Below are 15,476 nucleotides of genomic sequence, written 5' to 3'. Positions count from 1 at the left end.
GGATGGAAAGACAGAGGGAGGGGCGGGGAGGCACACGGCAGACAGTGGGCCGGGATGAGTGGGGGAGGAGGAGGAGGAAGAAGGGGAGCACAGGATTGGGATAACACAGAGGGCTGGCCATATTAGATGTCTGACCCCTGAGAGTTGGTCATCCCTGCTGGAAGTCTATACATCTAATAGCAACGAGACTCTCAAAATGGCCTTCTTCTAAAATTACAAAAAAATAGAAAAAGAACCCCCCTGGACCCGTTCCCCTGAAAAACACAGACCCTGAATAAACCAGGCAAACCAGGAAAAGCTAATTTAATTTCTATTAAACATTCTTTTAAAACCATTGTTTTATTCCAACTCTAAAGTTATAAGAAAATAAGATTTGATAAAATCCACATTAGAAAAGCAGTAAGCCAAGTTAGCTGATCAATGAGAATTCTAAAATCAGTAACCTTCCACTTATTTCCAAGTTATGATTTAACTCTAGTCCCAAGTAGAGAGGCATTAAGAACACCTCAAAGGTAACTGGTGGCCTATTGATTATAAGTAATGGCATTTTTCTAATCTAACACTCTGATTTTCAGGAGAAAAATCTTCATAGTTTCGGTTTTCCCCTTGAAAGGGTTTGTTCAGCAGACCGAGAAGCTGTAAGATAGTTCTAACCAAATCCTGATTTTGTTGCCTTTGCTAATTTGATTTAGAACCGTTGCCTAAATAAATGAAAATGCAAAATGCCAGAATTTAAACCAAGCTAATTAAACACATTAGTACAAGTGGATTATTATCTCGTTATAACCCTCATCAATGCCCACCACCTATTTTGTTCTCTTCGCTTTCTCGGGAGGACGATTCAGATCTGAAACTTGGAAAGAAATCCTGTTGCTAAATACTGGATCTGTGACTTGAAGGACTGATTAAAGCAAAGTGCTTCCCAAATTTTGTTTTGGATTTTATTGTTCTTCATCTGGTGCCCCTCAGATTCTTCCCATACCCTAATTTCCACATTACTTTGTAGGATCCCAGTTAACAGGCTAAGGGTTTAGCCCACAGCAGTACTGATGGGCTGGGAGGGGAGGGAGGAGGGGGGGGAGAGAGAGCCAAAAGAAAGACAGGGCTGTTCATTTTTCATTTAAATACAAATTGCTTCCATGTGACTGCAAATGCCTCATGCCAGTGTAGCATCTCAAAAGGAAATCGGTACTGCATCTTGATCTTTCTCAAGTAGTCCAAAGCGCTCCTCACAGCTTAGCTTTGCCGGGTTGGAGCTGAAGGTTCTGTAACTTCATAGCCAGGGCCATGTTGCCAGTTATTTTCAATTTGCCCTGAAAGAAGGCCTGAGAAAACAGAAAGAAAGAAAATGATCCTTGCTTGAGAACTTTATAGTTCTCCTGGCCTCTCTCTATACCGCCTGCTTGGTTTCCGGGCAAGCCTCTACTTATCTTAGTATCCATATACTCTCCCATTTCCCCACTCGGGAATTTATTAGACTCTCTACCTTTCTCTCTCGGGACTGTAAGCTCCTTGCAGGCAGGGAACCTGTCTACCAACTCTCCCAAGTGCTTAGTACAGCTCTCTGCAAAGAGTAGGCAGGACAGGGACTGTGTCGGATCTCATTATCTTGTACCTACCCCAGAGCTCAGTGCTGAGCATATCGTAAGCACTTAACAAACACTGAAAATAGTAAGCGCTCAACATATATTTTTGGAGGACTGCAACCATGCCCCTGGGAGTCGTTTACTAGCTCTCCCGCTTAGACTGTGATTCCCCCCCTCCTCCCGGCGTGAGACAGGAACTGTGTCTGATCTAGCTGCACGGTCCCCTTGCGCTTAGTACAAGTTTCTGGCCCATAAGTCGTTAACTGGTACCAAAATTACGCCGAGGAGCCTTTGGCCAGGGCAGTGGTACCTGTTAAGTGCTTACTATGTGCCAAGAACTGTACTAAGCACCGGAGTAGATACCAGATCATTAGGTTGGACGCGGTCCCTGACCCATATGGGGGCTCCCGGTCTAAGTAAAAGGGAGTAAGGCTGAATCCCCATTTTAGAGATGAGGAAATGGAGACCCAAAGAAGCTGAGTGACTTGCCCATGGTCACATAGCAGACGAGTGGTGAATTTTGGAGAAGCCCAAGTCCTCCATGCTCTTCCCACCAGGCTCTGCTGCTTCTCAGTAGGCTGATTTGGAAGATTTTTTTTTTAAATGGCATCTGTTAAGCCTTTACTATGGGCTAGGCACTGTTCTAAGAGCTGAGGTGGATACAAAGGAATTGGGTTGGACACAGTCCCTGTCCCACATGACTTTGTCCCTGTTTCACAGATGAGGTGACTGAGGCCCAGAGGAAATGAGGCGACATGCCCAAAGTCACTCAGCAGAGCCAAGAGGAGAACCCAAGTTCTTCTGCCTCTGAGGCCGGGATTCTACCCATTAAGCTACGCTGCTGATGGCCAACGACTCAGTGCGGTTGGGGGAGGGGACCTGGGCACCGAGCACGCTCCCGGGGCACCGGCCAGGCTGGGGGTGCTCTAGTGACCGCACGGCCAGATGAAACCAAAGAAAATCCGACCCATCCCCGCTACGGATGCCGCCTGGGTCATTCCGGCATCACGTGGGGGAGCTTCCCACAGGGAGGCTCGCTGGGTTACGTGACGTTCCGAGAGGTTCCGAAAGCCGGTGCCCTGCCGCCGTCCTCGCAGCAGCCATCTCGGGGTTGCCACTTAACACCCAGTGGGGTGAGAGTGCCATCGGAACCTCTCTGCTGTCCAAGATTCTTGCCTTTCCAGCCTGAGAAAGTCACTTTGTTCACAGGCCCGCCTCTTGGATAGACCGCACTGCATCGCTCCTGGCCTTCTGGTGAGGATGACTAACTCTTTTTTCCTCCCTTGCGCCAAACTAAACGTTCTACCTGGCAGGCGGCCTCCTCTCCAGGGACTAGAGGTACTTGAATGTGCAAACTATTTAACCGTCGCCAAACGAACCTCCCCCAGGAGTCAAGGGGAAGGGAGCAAGAGTCTTTCAGGAACAAACTCTTAATTTGGACGATGGACAAATCCTAGTTCAGCCCCCCAGAGTGGCAGCTGTTACGTGACACTGGATTTGGGTCTAGGTCCAAATCGAGCTACAACAAAAGAACAGCACCATACCTTGTTTCACTGGCAGCCAAAGGATGAAATCATTTTACACCAGAAATTTCTCCTCACTCAAGGATGGCTAGCCAAGCTCTCTGAGGAGCACGGTAACGGTCCCACCTTGTAGATTCAGATCATCTTCCATCAGCCCCCTTCCAGTTTTAGGAAAATGTACATAATCCAGAGAGAATCCCCAGGTGACCCAAGGAGTAACCCCCTCTCCCCTTTCCCCACTCCAGGTTTCCACCATAAATCAATCGGTGGAATAAGCACCGGGAGAGGACGTTCCCTGCCCACAACCAACATCAGCTCCCAGATGAGCGAAGAAATGGGGTTGAGGCCAGTTTGAAATTGTCCCGGGTGTCAAGAGCAGGTGGGGCTGGTGCTGCCATGGACAAATATGGGGATATACAGGAAATAAGGGTGAGGGAGCAGGGGACCATCACTTTGGAATGCTTTGCAGGCCAGGAATCCGGCACCTGCCAAAACCTGATGAGAACCAGACAGGTGAGCCTACACTGGACAGTACTAAAGAGAGAAGGCAGCAATTTCTTCTTCGTTTTTGCAATTTTTTTTTTATGGCATTTGTCAAGCACTTGCTATATGTGCCAGCTGGAGTGGAAATAAGCTAAGCGGGTTGGATGAGGTCCAGGTCCCACACGGGGCTCAATGTTAATCTCCATTTTACAGAGGAGGTAACTGAGGCACACAGAAGTGAAGTGAAGGTCACGCAGCAGACACATGGCAGGGCTGGAATTAGAACCCCGGTCGTCTGACTTCCAGGCCTGAGCTCTAGCCATTAGTCCACGCTGCTTCTAAGCACTTGGAAGAGGAGTGAGAGGAAAACAAGCATCGTGAAAGGAAAGAAAGCAGTGTGGCCTAGTGGAAAGAGCATGGATCTGGAAGTCAGAAGTTCCTCCACTTGCTTATTGTGTGACCTTGGGCAAGTCACTTAACTTTTCTGTGCCTCACTAACTGTGGTATGTTAAGCGCTTACTAAGTGTCAACCACTGTCCCGAGCACGGGGTAGACATAAGATCACCAGGTCCCACTTGGAGAAGGAGGGAGAACAGGTATTGAATTACCATTTTGCAGATGAGGGAACTGAGGCACGGAGAAGTGAAGTGGCTTGCCCAAGTTTCCGCAGCAGGGAGGCAGAGGAGCCACAGAGGTATTCTGACTTCCAGGCCCGTACTCTTTCCACTAGGCCACACTGCTTCTTTGCCTCAGTCTCCCCAACTGTAAAATGGGTTTCAATCCCTATTCTCCCTTCCCCTTAAGACTGTGAGTCTCATATGGGACAGGGACTCTGTCCGACTTGATTAACCTGTATCTACCCCAGTGCTTGGAAGAGTCCCCGATGTATAGTAAGTGCTTAAATCTGTTGTGTGACTTCAGACAAATCACTTTACTTCTCTGGGCCTCAGTTACCTCATCTGTAAAATGGGGATTGAAACTGTGAGCCCCATGTGGGCCAGGGACTGTGTCCAACCTGATTTGCTTGTATCCACTCCAGTGCTTAGTACAGTGCCTGGCACACAGTAAGTGTTTAAATACCATAATATTAATAAATACTACAAAGAAAAAAAAGAAACCAAGCTCATCTCCTAAATGCACCCCTTGTAGTCAAACTGACATGGAAAATACGGTATTCAGAGCAAGATGGGAGAGGCGGAAGAAGAGGACACAAATGTGCGAGTGAGGGGAGGAGGAGGGAGACAGAGATAGTGCGTGCGCAGCGTGGAGACATATGGCGTGAGAAGGTATCCAAGGGTGAGTTTTTGTCTACTTTGGAGCCCAGAGATGAAGGAATGCATTAAACTGAGGACCTGAAGGAGGAAAGGAATTCACCAAGTACACATCTTTGGGAATTTGGCCAGTCATTTATTGGTGCTTCCTGTGCATTTAGGGCAGCTATTTGGAAGCTAAAATAAGGAAATCATCTACTTGATCCAGGAGTGTCATTTTCAATACTATAATATTGCTTGTATTACAATCTGAGCCTCTAAAGTAAACTCACCCGCCACCTAAGTGGTAGGGAATGGGTAGACACAAAGGTGTCCGCTGCTGTCGCGATCTTAAGAAACAGTATCTATCTGGTGGCCGCAACCGGCTACCATTCCCTACCCTCACCTGCTTTTTAATGGTATTTAAGTGCTTACTAGGTGCCGGGCACTGTAATAAGCACTGAGGTAGACAGTCACTTCAGGAGTGACACCACTGGGCACGAGGGGACTACGCAAGAAGAGGGCAGGGATGCCTCAAACCACCACCCTGATCCCCAAAATCCCCCAAGCCCGGGGCCTTTCCCCCTCTTCGCCAACGCTCACCACTCCAGGCTGGGGGTCGGGAAAGGTGCGTCCTGCAGGACTGTGCCTGGCGCAGCGGGCAGTCTGCCAGTGACAGACCCTCATCGTCCCTGGTGCCGGCAGCCTCCCCTCCTCACAGACGGGCAGTCCTTGCCCCAAGGAGCGGCTGTGCAAGCCATGGGACGGAGCAGAATGGTTGCCTGGCCAGTTACAGACCTGGGCGGCCGCTCCCAGAGTGGGACCCTGGAGGCTCTGCTCTGAGCATTCAACCTCTTCCATCAAGGGGGGAAATTACTCAAGCCAGACTGGGGTGCTTAAGCCAGTCTTGAAAACTAGCATCAGCAGCAGAGGTAGGCTGGCCTGGGAGTCGGAAGGACCTGGATTCTAAAATCCCGGTTTCACCACGTCTGCTGGGTGACCTTGGGCAAGTCACATCACTTCTCTGGGCCTCAGTGACCTCATCTGTTAAATGGGGATTAAGACTGTGAGCCTTATGTGGGACAGAGACTGTGTCCACCCTGATTAGTTTTATCTACCCCAGAGCATAGTACAGTGCCTGGCAAATGGTAACACACCACGAGGAAAAAAAAAAAGGCAGGGGCAGGCCTGTGATCACATCAACTCTATCTAATCGGCAGAAACCCGGAGCGTTGAATGTGTTGCAGATCGGGATATTTTTTAACTGCAGCTGCAGAGCTGCTTTCTTTCTTTTCATACTTACTGACTGAGGATTCATCTTTCCAGTCATTAAAGCCAACAAGTCGGCGTCAGCCATGGTGATGGTGCAGTCGGCCTTCTTATCTGAAGCATGGGGCGTGGGGGGAGGGGGAGCAAAGAGATGGGAAAGAAAATTCAGTTTCGAGAACGAGTTTTCCCAGAAGTCATACACAGCTCTCTCGATCACAAATCTACCCGGACCCCATGAGAGGAGGGTTCGCGCCTACCAATTCTGGTGGAGTGTGCTCTTCCGGGCATTCAGTATAGTGCTCTGCACACAGTAAGCGCTTGACACATCCCCCTCATTGATTGGGATGAACGAGGCAGTCGTGCTTATCAATGTGACCCAAACAGAACTCATTAAGAGCCAACTCGACACTGGAGGGCTGTTGTTTCAAGGGGACGTGAGAGGGAATCCGATTGAAACGCCCTCCCTGCCCCCCGGCTTCCACACCACAGTGGAAGTGCCTTGTGGGCTGGGAACCAGTCTTGTGCTCGGCGGAACTTTCCCAAGCACTGAGCACAGTGTATTGCGCGTCCTCTCCTGGTTCTCCTCCTATCCCTCTGGCCCCTCAGTCTCTTTCACAGGCTCCTCCTCTGCCTCCCACCCCCAACTGTAGGTGACCCTCACGGCTCAGTTTTCGGTCCCCTTCTATTCTTCATCTGCACCCACTCATTTCATTCATTCAATCATTCAATTCAATTGAATTTACTGAGTGCTTAACACTGTACTAAGCGCTTGGAAACACTGTACTAAGCGCTGTACTAAGCGCTTGTCAATAACCGAGACAATCCCTACCCAATAATGGGCTCATGGTCTAGAAGGGGAATACAGACAACAAAACAAGTAGACAGGCATCACTATCATCAAAATAGATAAATAGAATTATAGGTATATACACATTATTAATAAAATAGAGTAACAAACATGTACAAATATAGACGTGCTGGGGGGAGGGGAAGGAGGGAGAGCAGAGGGAGGGAGTAGGGGCGATGGGGAGGGGAGGAGCAGAGGAAAAGGGGGGCTGGGTCTGGGAAGGCCTCCTGGAGGAAGTGAGCTCTCAGTAGGGCTTTGAAGAGGGGAAGAGAGCAAGTTTGGCGGATGTGAGGGGGAGAGCATTCCAGGCCAGAGGCAGGATGTGGGCTGGGGGGTCAACGGGGGGACAGGCGAGAACAAGGCCCACTGAGGAGGTGAGCAGCAGAGGAGCGGACTGTGCGGGCCAGGCTGTGGAAGGAGAGAAGGGAGGTGAGGTAGGAGGGGACAAGGTGATGGAGAGCTCTGAAGCCAAGAGTGAGGAGTTTCTGCTTCATGTGAAGGTTGACAGGCAACCACTGGAGATTTTTGAGGAGGGGGGTGACGTGTCCCGAACATTTCTGTAGAAAGGTAATCCGGGCAGCAGAGTGAAGTTTAGACTGAAGCGGGGAGAGACAGTAGGTTGGGAGATCAGAAAGGAGGCTGATGCAGTAATCCAGTCGGAATAGGATGAGAGATTGTACCAACAAGGTAGTGGTTTGGATGAAGAGGAAAGGGAGGATCTTGACCATGTTTTGAAGGTGAGACCGGCAGGCCTTGGTGACGGATTGGATGTGTGGGGTGAATGAGAGAGCAGAGTCAAGGATGACACCGAGGTTGCGGGCCTGTGAGACGGGAAGGATGGTCGTGCCATCCAGTGATGGGGAAGTCAGGAGAGGATGGGGTTTGGGGGGGAAGATAAGGAGCTCAGTCTTGCACATATTGAGTTTGAGGTGGCGGGCGGACATGCAGGTGGAGACGTCCGGAAGGCAGGAGGAGATACGAGCCTGGAGGGAGGGAGAGAGGACACGGGAGGAGATGTAGATTCGGAGGTAGATTTTGCTCCCACGGCTTCAACTACCATCTCTAGGCGAACAATACCCAAACCTACATCTCCAGCCCCGATTGCTCTTGCTCTCTGCAGTCTCACATTTCCTCCTGCCTTCAAGACATCTCTACGTGGACGTCCTCTCATCACCTCAAGCTTAACACATCCAAAATAAAACACCTCATCTTCCCACCCAAACCCCATCCGCCCACTCCCTTTCCCATCACCGAAGAAGCACCATCATCCCGCCGGTCTCACGAGCCTGTAACCCTGGCATTATCCTTGACTCCTCTCTCTCATTCAACCCACATATTCAATCCATCATTAAATCCTGTCAGTCCCACCTTTACAGCATCGCTAAAATCTGTCCTTTCCTCTCCATCCAAACCATGTTAATCCAAGCACCGATCCTATCCCGTCTTGATTAGTGCATCAGCCTCCTTACTGATCTCCCCACTCTAGTACATACTTCATTCAGCTGCCTGGATCGTTTTTCTCCTCACGCCTCGAAAAAATCCAGCGGTTGCCCATCCACCCCTGCATCAAACAAAAACTCCTCACCATTGGCTTCAGAGCACCCCACCAACTTGCCCCCACCTAACTCACCTTGCTCCTCTAATGCTGACCTTCCCACTGTGCCTCGATCTCATCTATCCCGCTGCCAATCCCTCACTTATGTACTGCCTATGCCCTGGAACGCCCTCTCACCTCAAACCGGACAGAAGATCCACCCCCCGCCCCACCATTCAAAGCCTCACTGAAGGCACATCTCCTCCAAGAGGACTTCCCTGATTAAGCCCCACTTTCCTCTTCTCCCACTCCCTTCATCACCGACACACTCCCTTCGTTCTCTCCCATCCCAGCCTACAGCACTTATGTATACACCTGTATTGTATTTATTTAAATTAATGTCTGTCACATCCCCACCCATACTTTAAGCTCTCGTCAACAGGGAATGTGTCCATTTTTATTGTACTCTATTGTACTTTATTTTACAGTTCTTTATTGTACAGTGCTCTGCACACAGGAAGTGCTCAATAAATACGACTGCATGCATGAAGAAGGTACTCGATAAATGCCACTGCTATTGGAATGTGGATGGGAGTCCTGCCTCAACCAGGCCAAAGTACAGAACATTACAATCTGCTGGAACGCTCTCTCACTATTTTTCTCTCTCCCTGTCTCTCCCCCCTTGTAGTAATAATAATAACTGTGCTATTTGTTCACCACGTACTATGTGCCAGGCACTGGAGGTAAATACAAGATAATCGGGCTGGATACAGTCCCTGTCCCACACAGGGCTCACAGTCTTCATCCCCACTTTACAGATGAGGGAACCGAGGCACCGACAAGTCAAGTGACCTGGCCAAAGTCACAGAGCAGACAAGTGGCGGGGCCAGGATTTGAACCCAGCTCCTACTCACTCCAAGTCCTGTGCTCTATCACTATACCACACTGCTTCCTGTCTTTACCTCTTTCTCTCTCACCACCTCTCGCTGTCTCTCCCCCCACATCCTACGCCAAACATCAGACCGCTTTCCTGAGCAACTGAGGGATGACCAAAAAGTACTCAAGGCCTGACCTCTAATGCACACGGCTGGAACACACAAGGCGGTCAGACCAAAGAGCCCAATTCCTCGCTCCCGAACAATTCCAGACCCGGATTTTCCAAGAGACTGCCGAACCCTCAAAGACGTGACTTAGCGAGCTAAGGGCAGAAACGACCTAGTTCACATCACCGAGGGAGTAGGATGGTAGCTCCTCCATCAGACCGACTGCCAGGTGACAGGTTCAGTCTCCGTTACGGCCCTTTAACAATCAAGATCAGACGGCCTCGGAGTCAGAAATCCAAAGGCCTTGAGGGTCTACACTGTGCAAATCACTGCGCCAAGTGCTTGGGGGCACATGTCGGGAGCAAGACGTGGAACAGAACCCGCCCCGGGACACCTACCATCTACACTGCCTGTCCACATCTCTAGATCGTAACCTCATTATGGGAAGGGAGCGTATCTGCTATTTCTGTTGCACTGTCCTCTCCCAAGCGCTCAGTACAGTGCTCTGCACACAGCCAGCGCTCAATAAACTCCACTGATTGATTGCCATCCAATGGAACCCCTTCAAGGCCCACTCCTGAGGCCAGGCCTCGGGGGGACCCCTTCCTGTGGCTGCCAGTTTCGTTCCTTGTAAGGAAATTCGCAGGCGAGGAGAAGGTCATTCATGTACAGACAACTCCAGAAGTGAATTCACTGTGAAAAGCGGTCCGTCCTATCACTTACAGCTCAGCTTCTCAAGTTTGCTTTCTATTACTGGGGAAAAGCAGCATTCCTTTAAAGCCGTGTGGCCCAGTGGAAAGAGGCCGGGCTTGGGAGTCAGAGGTCGTGGGTTCTAATCCCGACTCCACCACTCGCTAGCGGGGTGACTTTGGGCAAGTTACTTAACTTCTCTGGGCCTCAATTACCTCCTCTGGAAAATGGGAATTACTACTGGGAGCCCCATGTGGGACAACCTGATGACCTGTACCCCCTGCCCCCCGGTGCTTAGAATAGTGCTTGGCACACAGTAAGCGCTTAACAATTGCCATTATTATTATTATTACATTTAAAGATTCCAGGCTCCAGATTGGGCCCAGGCAGTTGGTTCTCTCTGGTGATACTGCATCACCACACAATCTACATCCTGCCACCAATTTTCAAGAGACAAACCGACACGCATTGTGACTAACTCTGTGTTTACAAGCAAAATACAAGCAACAGGAACCTTGGGGATTTGCAACCAGCAAAACCGCCCCTCCTCTGCACTACGATGTCTGCCAATTCTATCGGAAATCCACAAGGTAGTCACTTCCTGGCTCGAGGGGGGACATCTGTGAAAACACATCCTCCTCTGGATGCTCACTACGACTCTCCACCGATCCTCCCTCAATCGTAGGGATTCCTTTCCACAATCAACCAGGAAGGGAGATGGAAAACTGGGGCTGCTCTTGTGGAAGACTCCACGGGGCCGGCGGCCTTGGGTCTGGACCCCGAGGCCTCCGCCGCTCTGGTCCAGGAGGCCTGACCCCGACCCCTGGACCCCATGAGCCCGCCTCAGGATGATGGTATCGGTTGTATCTCTGAACCTGCAGCCCCATTTCGGGGTAACGCCCCCGGAACTAACGTCACACCAGGCTGGAAGATCTGCGGGTGTCTCCTGTGACCCCAGGCCGGGGGGGATGGGGGACAGCAGCGGCAAGTGAAGGAGGGACCAAGGAGCTATGACTTCCAGTCCTCCCGCAGAGGTGGGGCCGGGGGCCCTGACCCGGCGAGGCAGCCTCCCGCCCTCCCCAGTTTAACTAGGATTTAGAGGTGCAGCCCCCGACTCCCACTGTACAGTACAGTAGGGGACTACCTACCAACCAACCGGTGGTATTTATGGAGCCCTTACTGGCTGCAGAGCATTGGATCGAGCGCTTGGGAGAGTACGCTACAAGAGAGTTGGTAGGCACTGGCTCTGCCCACAGGGAGCTAGCCTACGAGAGGGCGAGACAGACAATAAAGTAAATTACAGAGAGAGGAAATGGGAGAGTGTAAGGATCTGTCCAAATAAGTGCTTGAGGGCAACAGATCCAAAGGCCTAAAGTGACGAAGAAGGGAAGGCAAACACAGGAGATGACGGCTTAGACTGAGGAGCCTTCTGTCTCGCTACGCTTCAGTCCATACTTCACTCTGCTGCCCAGATCTTTTTTCTACAGTAACACTGACGCCACATTTCCCTGCCCCTCCTGCCTCATCTTGCTATTTTCCTACTACAACCCAGGCCCACGGCTTCTTCGCTCCTCCATTGTTAACTTTCTCACTCCTCCTCGTCCTCCATCTCGTCTTGCCTAGTCCTGCCTCTGGCCTGGAACTCCCTCCCTCCTCAAAATCCACACACATTTACTCTCCCCCACTTCAAAGCCTTATTGAAGGCACATCTCCTTCCCTGACTAAGCCCTCCTCTCCTCTTCCCATTCCCTTCCGCATCGCCCTGACTTGCTTCCTTCATCCACCACCAGCCCCCAGCCCCACAGCACTTAAGTACATGATCTATAATTTATTTATATTGATGTCTGCCTCACCCTCGAGACTGTAAACTCGTTATGGGCAGGGAATGTGTCTGCTTATTATTTCCTACTCCCAAGCACTTAATACACTGCTCTGCACACGGTAAGCACTCAATAAATATGATTAAATGAATGAACGAACGACCGGGACGCCTCTTGGAGGAGATGTGATTTTAGGAGGGTTTTGAAAGTGGGGAAAGTGGTGAACTGAGGGATACGAAAGGGGGAGGAAGTTCCACGTCGGGAGGAGGACGTGGGCAAGAACTGGCGGTGAGACAGAAGAGACTGAGGTACAAGGAGTAGATGGGTTTTAGAGGAGCAGAGTGTGTGGGCTGAGGTGTAGCAGGTGGTCAGCAAGATAAAGGAGGAAGGAGAGAGCCAATTGAGGGCCTTAAAGCCGAGGGTAAGGAGTTTCTGTTTGATAGAGGTGGATGGGCAACGACTGGGAGTGGGGAAGTTGTGGACTGACCTATGCTCTTTAAAAAATGACCCAGGCAACAAAGTGAAATATTCAGTCAATCGCATTTACTGAGCGTTTACTGTGTGCAAAGCTCTGTACTAATATGAACTAAAAAGGGGAGAGGCACGGAACGCTCTGGGCATGTCACTCCCCTCCTCAAAAACTTCCAGTGGTTGCCTATCAAGCTTTACATGAAGCGAGAAGTCCTCACTCTTGGCTTCAAAGCTCTCCATCATCCCCTTACCCCCTCCTACTTCTCCTCCCTTCTCTCTTTCTACTGCCCACACCTTCTCCTCCCTTCTCTCTTTCTACTGCCCACACCACACGCTCCACTCCTCTGCCGCTCACCTCACCATCCCGTTCCTGCCTATCCCGTCGACCTCTGGCCCACACCCTCTGCTGTCCTTGAATGCCCTCCCTCCTCACCTCCGCCAAACTAACTCTCTTCCCCTCTTCAAAGCCCTACTGAGAGCTCACCTCCTCCAGGAGGCCTTCCCAGACTGAGCCCTCCCTTTCCCTCTGCCCCCTCCCTATTCCCCCTACTCCCTCCCTCTGCTCTACCCCCTTCCCCTCCCCACATTACTTGGGTATATTTGTATATATTATTTATTACTCTATCATTAATGATGTGTATATATCTATGATTTTATTTATCAATTTTGATGGTATTGATGCCTACTTGCTTTAATGTCTGTCTCCCCTTTTAGACTGTGAGCTCGTTGTTGGGCAGGGATTGTCTCTGTCCGTTGCCGAACTGTACATTCCAAGTGCTTAGTACAGTGCTCTGCACACAGTAAGCGCTCAATAAATACGACTGAATGAATGAATGAAAGTCAGAGAGGAGGCTGATGCAGCAGTCACGGTGGGCTATGGACTTGGATCAGCGTGGCTCAGTGGACAGAACTCGGGCCTGGGAGTCGAAAGGACCTGGGTTCCAATCCCAGCCCTGCCACTTGCCCGCTGTGTGACCTTGGGCAGGTCACTCATCTTCTCTGCGCCTTGGTCACCTCCTCTGTAAAATGAGGACAAGAGTGTGAATCCCATGTGGGACAGGGACTGTGTCCAACTGATAAACCTGCTTAGAACAGCACCAGGCAAGTACCACGGTGTTTAATAAGTACCATCGGTCTGGTTGCAGTTTGGATGGAGAGAAGGGAGCATATTCCAGACATGGTACGAACGTAGGACTGACAGGATCTGGTGCCAGGCTGAATACGCGGGTTGAAAGAGAGAGACGAGGTGATGATCGTGTCTACGGCGATGGGAAAGAAAAGGGGAGGGTTTGGGTGAGGAGATAAGGAGCTCTGTTTTAGATATGTTAAGCTTGAAGTGACGGTGGGATGTTCAAGTAGAGATGCTCTGAAGGCAGTAAGAAAGGTGAGAGGACAGAGGTCGGGGCAGGAGACATAGATTTGGGAATCATCCGCATGGAGATGGGAGTTGAAGCCATGGGAGCAAATGAGCTCTCCAGGCGAGCGGGTGTGGATGGAGAATAGAGGGGGGGCCCAGAACTGAATCTTGAGGGGGCTCCCTCAGTTAGGGGGTGGGAAGCCAGAGAGACAGGAGGAAAACCAGGAGAGGACCCTGAAGTCAAGGTTGGACCATCATTCCACTGTGTTAAATGCAGTGGAGATCTTGAGGAGGGCACAGGCTACCGGCTAACGGAGTCCAGGCTACTGCATTTATCAAGAAGGTCGCTGGTGACCTTAGAGAGGGCGGTTTCCATAAGTGTGGTACTTGTTAAGCGCTTACTATGTGCCAGGTACCGTACTAGGCGCTGAGGGAGATGCAAGGTAATCGGGTTGGACACAGTCCCCGATCCACACGGGGCTCCCAGTCTCGATCCCCCTTTGACCAATGAGGAAACCGAGGCACAGAGAAGTTCAGTGGCTCGATCAAGGTCATGCAGCAGCCAAGTGACGGAGCCAGGATAAGAAACCAGGTCCTCTGACTCCCAGGCTCGTGCTCTTTCCATTGAGGCACACTGCTTTTCCATGCGGCGAAGGGGGTGGGGACCAGACGGCAGGGGGGTCAGAGAGGGAACTGGAGGTGAGGAAATGGATGCAGCAGCTGTATACAATTTGCTCACAGAGTTTAGACAGGAAGGGTAGGAGGGAGATGGGCGCAATAACTCTAGGGAGCCATGGGGTAAAAGAAGGGGGAGCACACCGTGGAGGTAATCCGGGGTTCACGTTAGAAGTAGTACAAGGTTGGTGGAGGAACTGTAGAGGAAGAGTTGAGTTCAGTGGAGAGGGTTATGGTGCCGGGAGAAGGCAATCTGGGGAGCAAGATCAAACGGGGGATGATGACTTTAAAATTATTGGAAGGGACCAATGGATTGCAAGGTTTCTGTTGGGGGAACAAGACAGACTCGCAGGGAAGAGGTAAGTGGGAGAGAAGGCTGTGTCACTTGTCTGCTGTGTGTCCCTGGGCAAGTCACTTAACTTCTCTGTGCCTGTTACCTCATCTGTAAAAGTGGAATTAAGACTGTGAGCCCCATGTGAGACATGGACAGACTCCATCTCCATTAGCTTACTTAGTAGCGTGCCTGGCACATAGTAGGCATTTAAACACCGTGGAGAAAAAAAAAAAGGCAGGGGAAGAGGTTGGGGTCGCATAGAGGTATTTCAGAGCTGGCAAAGGCAGAGATCGCACGGTGACTAGAGATAATGTGATCACGTGTGCGTCCATGTTGGCGAGGGGTGGCAAAGGAGGTCAAGGGAGGTGAGAGGAAGCAGGCAGCGGAAGGGTCGCCGGGAAAGTCCGTGTGGATATTGAAGTCCCCAGGGACCAATGTAGGAATTGAGAAAGACAGATGAAATGGGAGAGGGGGATCAAAACGATTCAGAAAATTGGGGGAAGGGTCAGGGAGGCGGAGATGACCGTAACTAGTAACTGGAATGGGCGGTAGAACCAGAGGAAGGGAAAGAGAGGAATGGGGGAGGTGGGATGG

At 50.8% G+C, this 15,476-nt stretch overlaps 1 protein-coding gene across 1 annotated transcript in view; it reads right to left on the bottom strand.

Moving 5' to 3' along the window:
* Window positions 1-285: 285 nt before the first annotated feature.
* SCP2 (sterol carrier protein 2) overlaps window positions 286-15,476 on the bottom strand; it is a 91,299-nt gene continuing 76,108 nt past the window's right edge. Inside the window, exons 16-17 of the mRNA XM_029081836.2 lie at window positions 6,146-6,225; window positions 286-1,325 (exon numbers count right to left, since the gene is read on the bottom strand). Of these exons, the coding sequence (XP_028937669.1) occupies window positions 1,230-1,325; window positions 6,146-6,225 (176 nt within the window). The 3' untranslated portion in view covers window positions 286-1,229. The remainder of the gene's footprint in view (window positions 1,326-6,145; window positions 6,226-15,476) is intronic.

Source organism: Ornithorhynchus anatinus, chromosome 17, assembly GCF_004115215.2.
Source record: "Ornithorhynchus anatinus isolate Pmale09 chromosome 17, mOrnAna1.pri.v4, whole genome shotgun sequence".
Classification (NCBI taxonomy): domain Eukaryota; kingdom Metazoa; phylum Chordata; class Mammalia; order Monotremata; family Ornithorhynchidae; genus Ornithorhynchus; species Ornithorhynchus anatinus.
The sequence above is the reverse complement of the archived record's forward strand: the minus strand, read 5'-3'. Positions and strand labels throughout refer to the sequence as shown.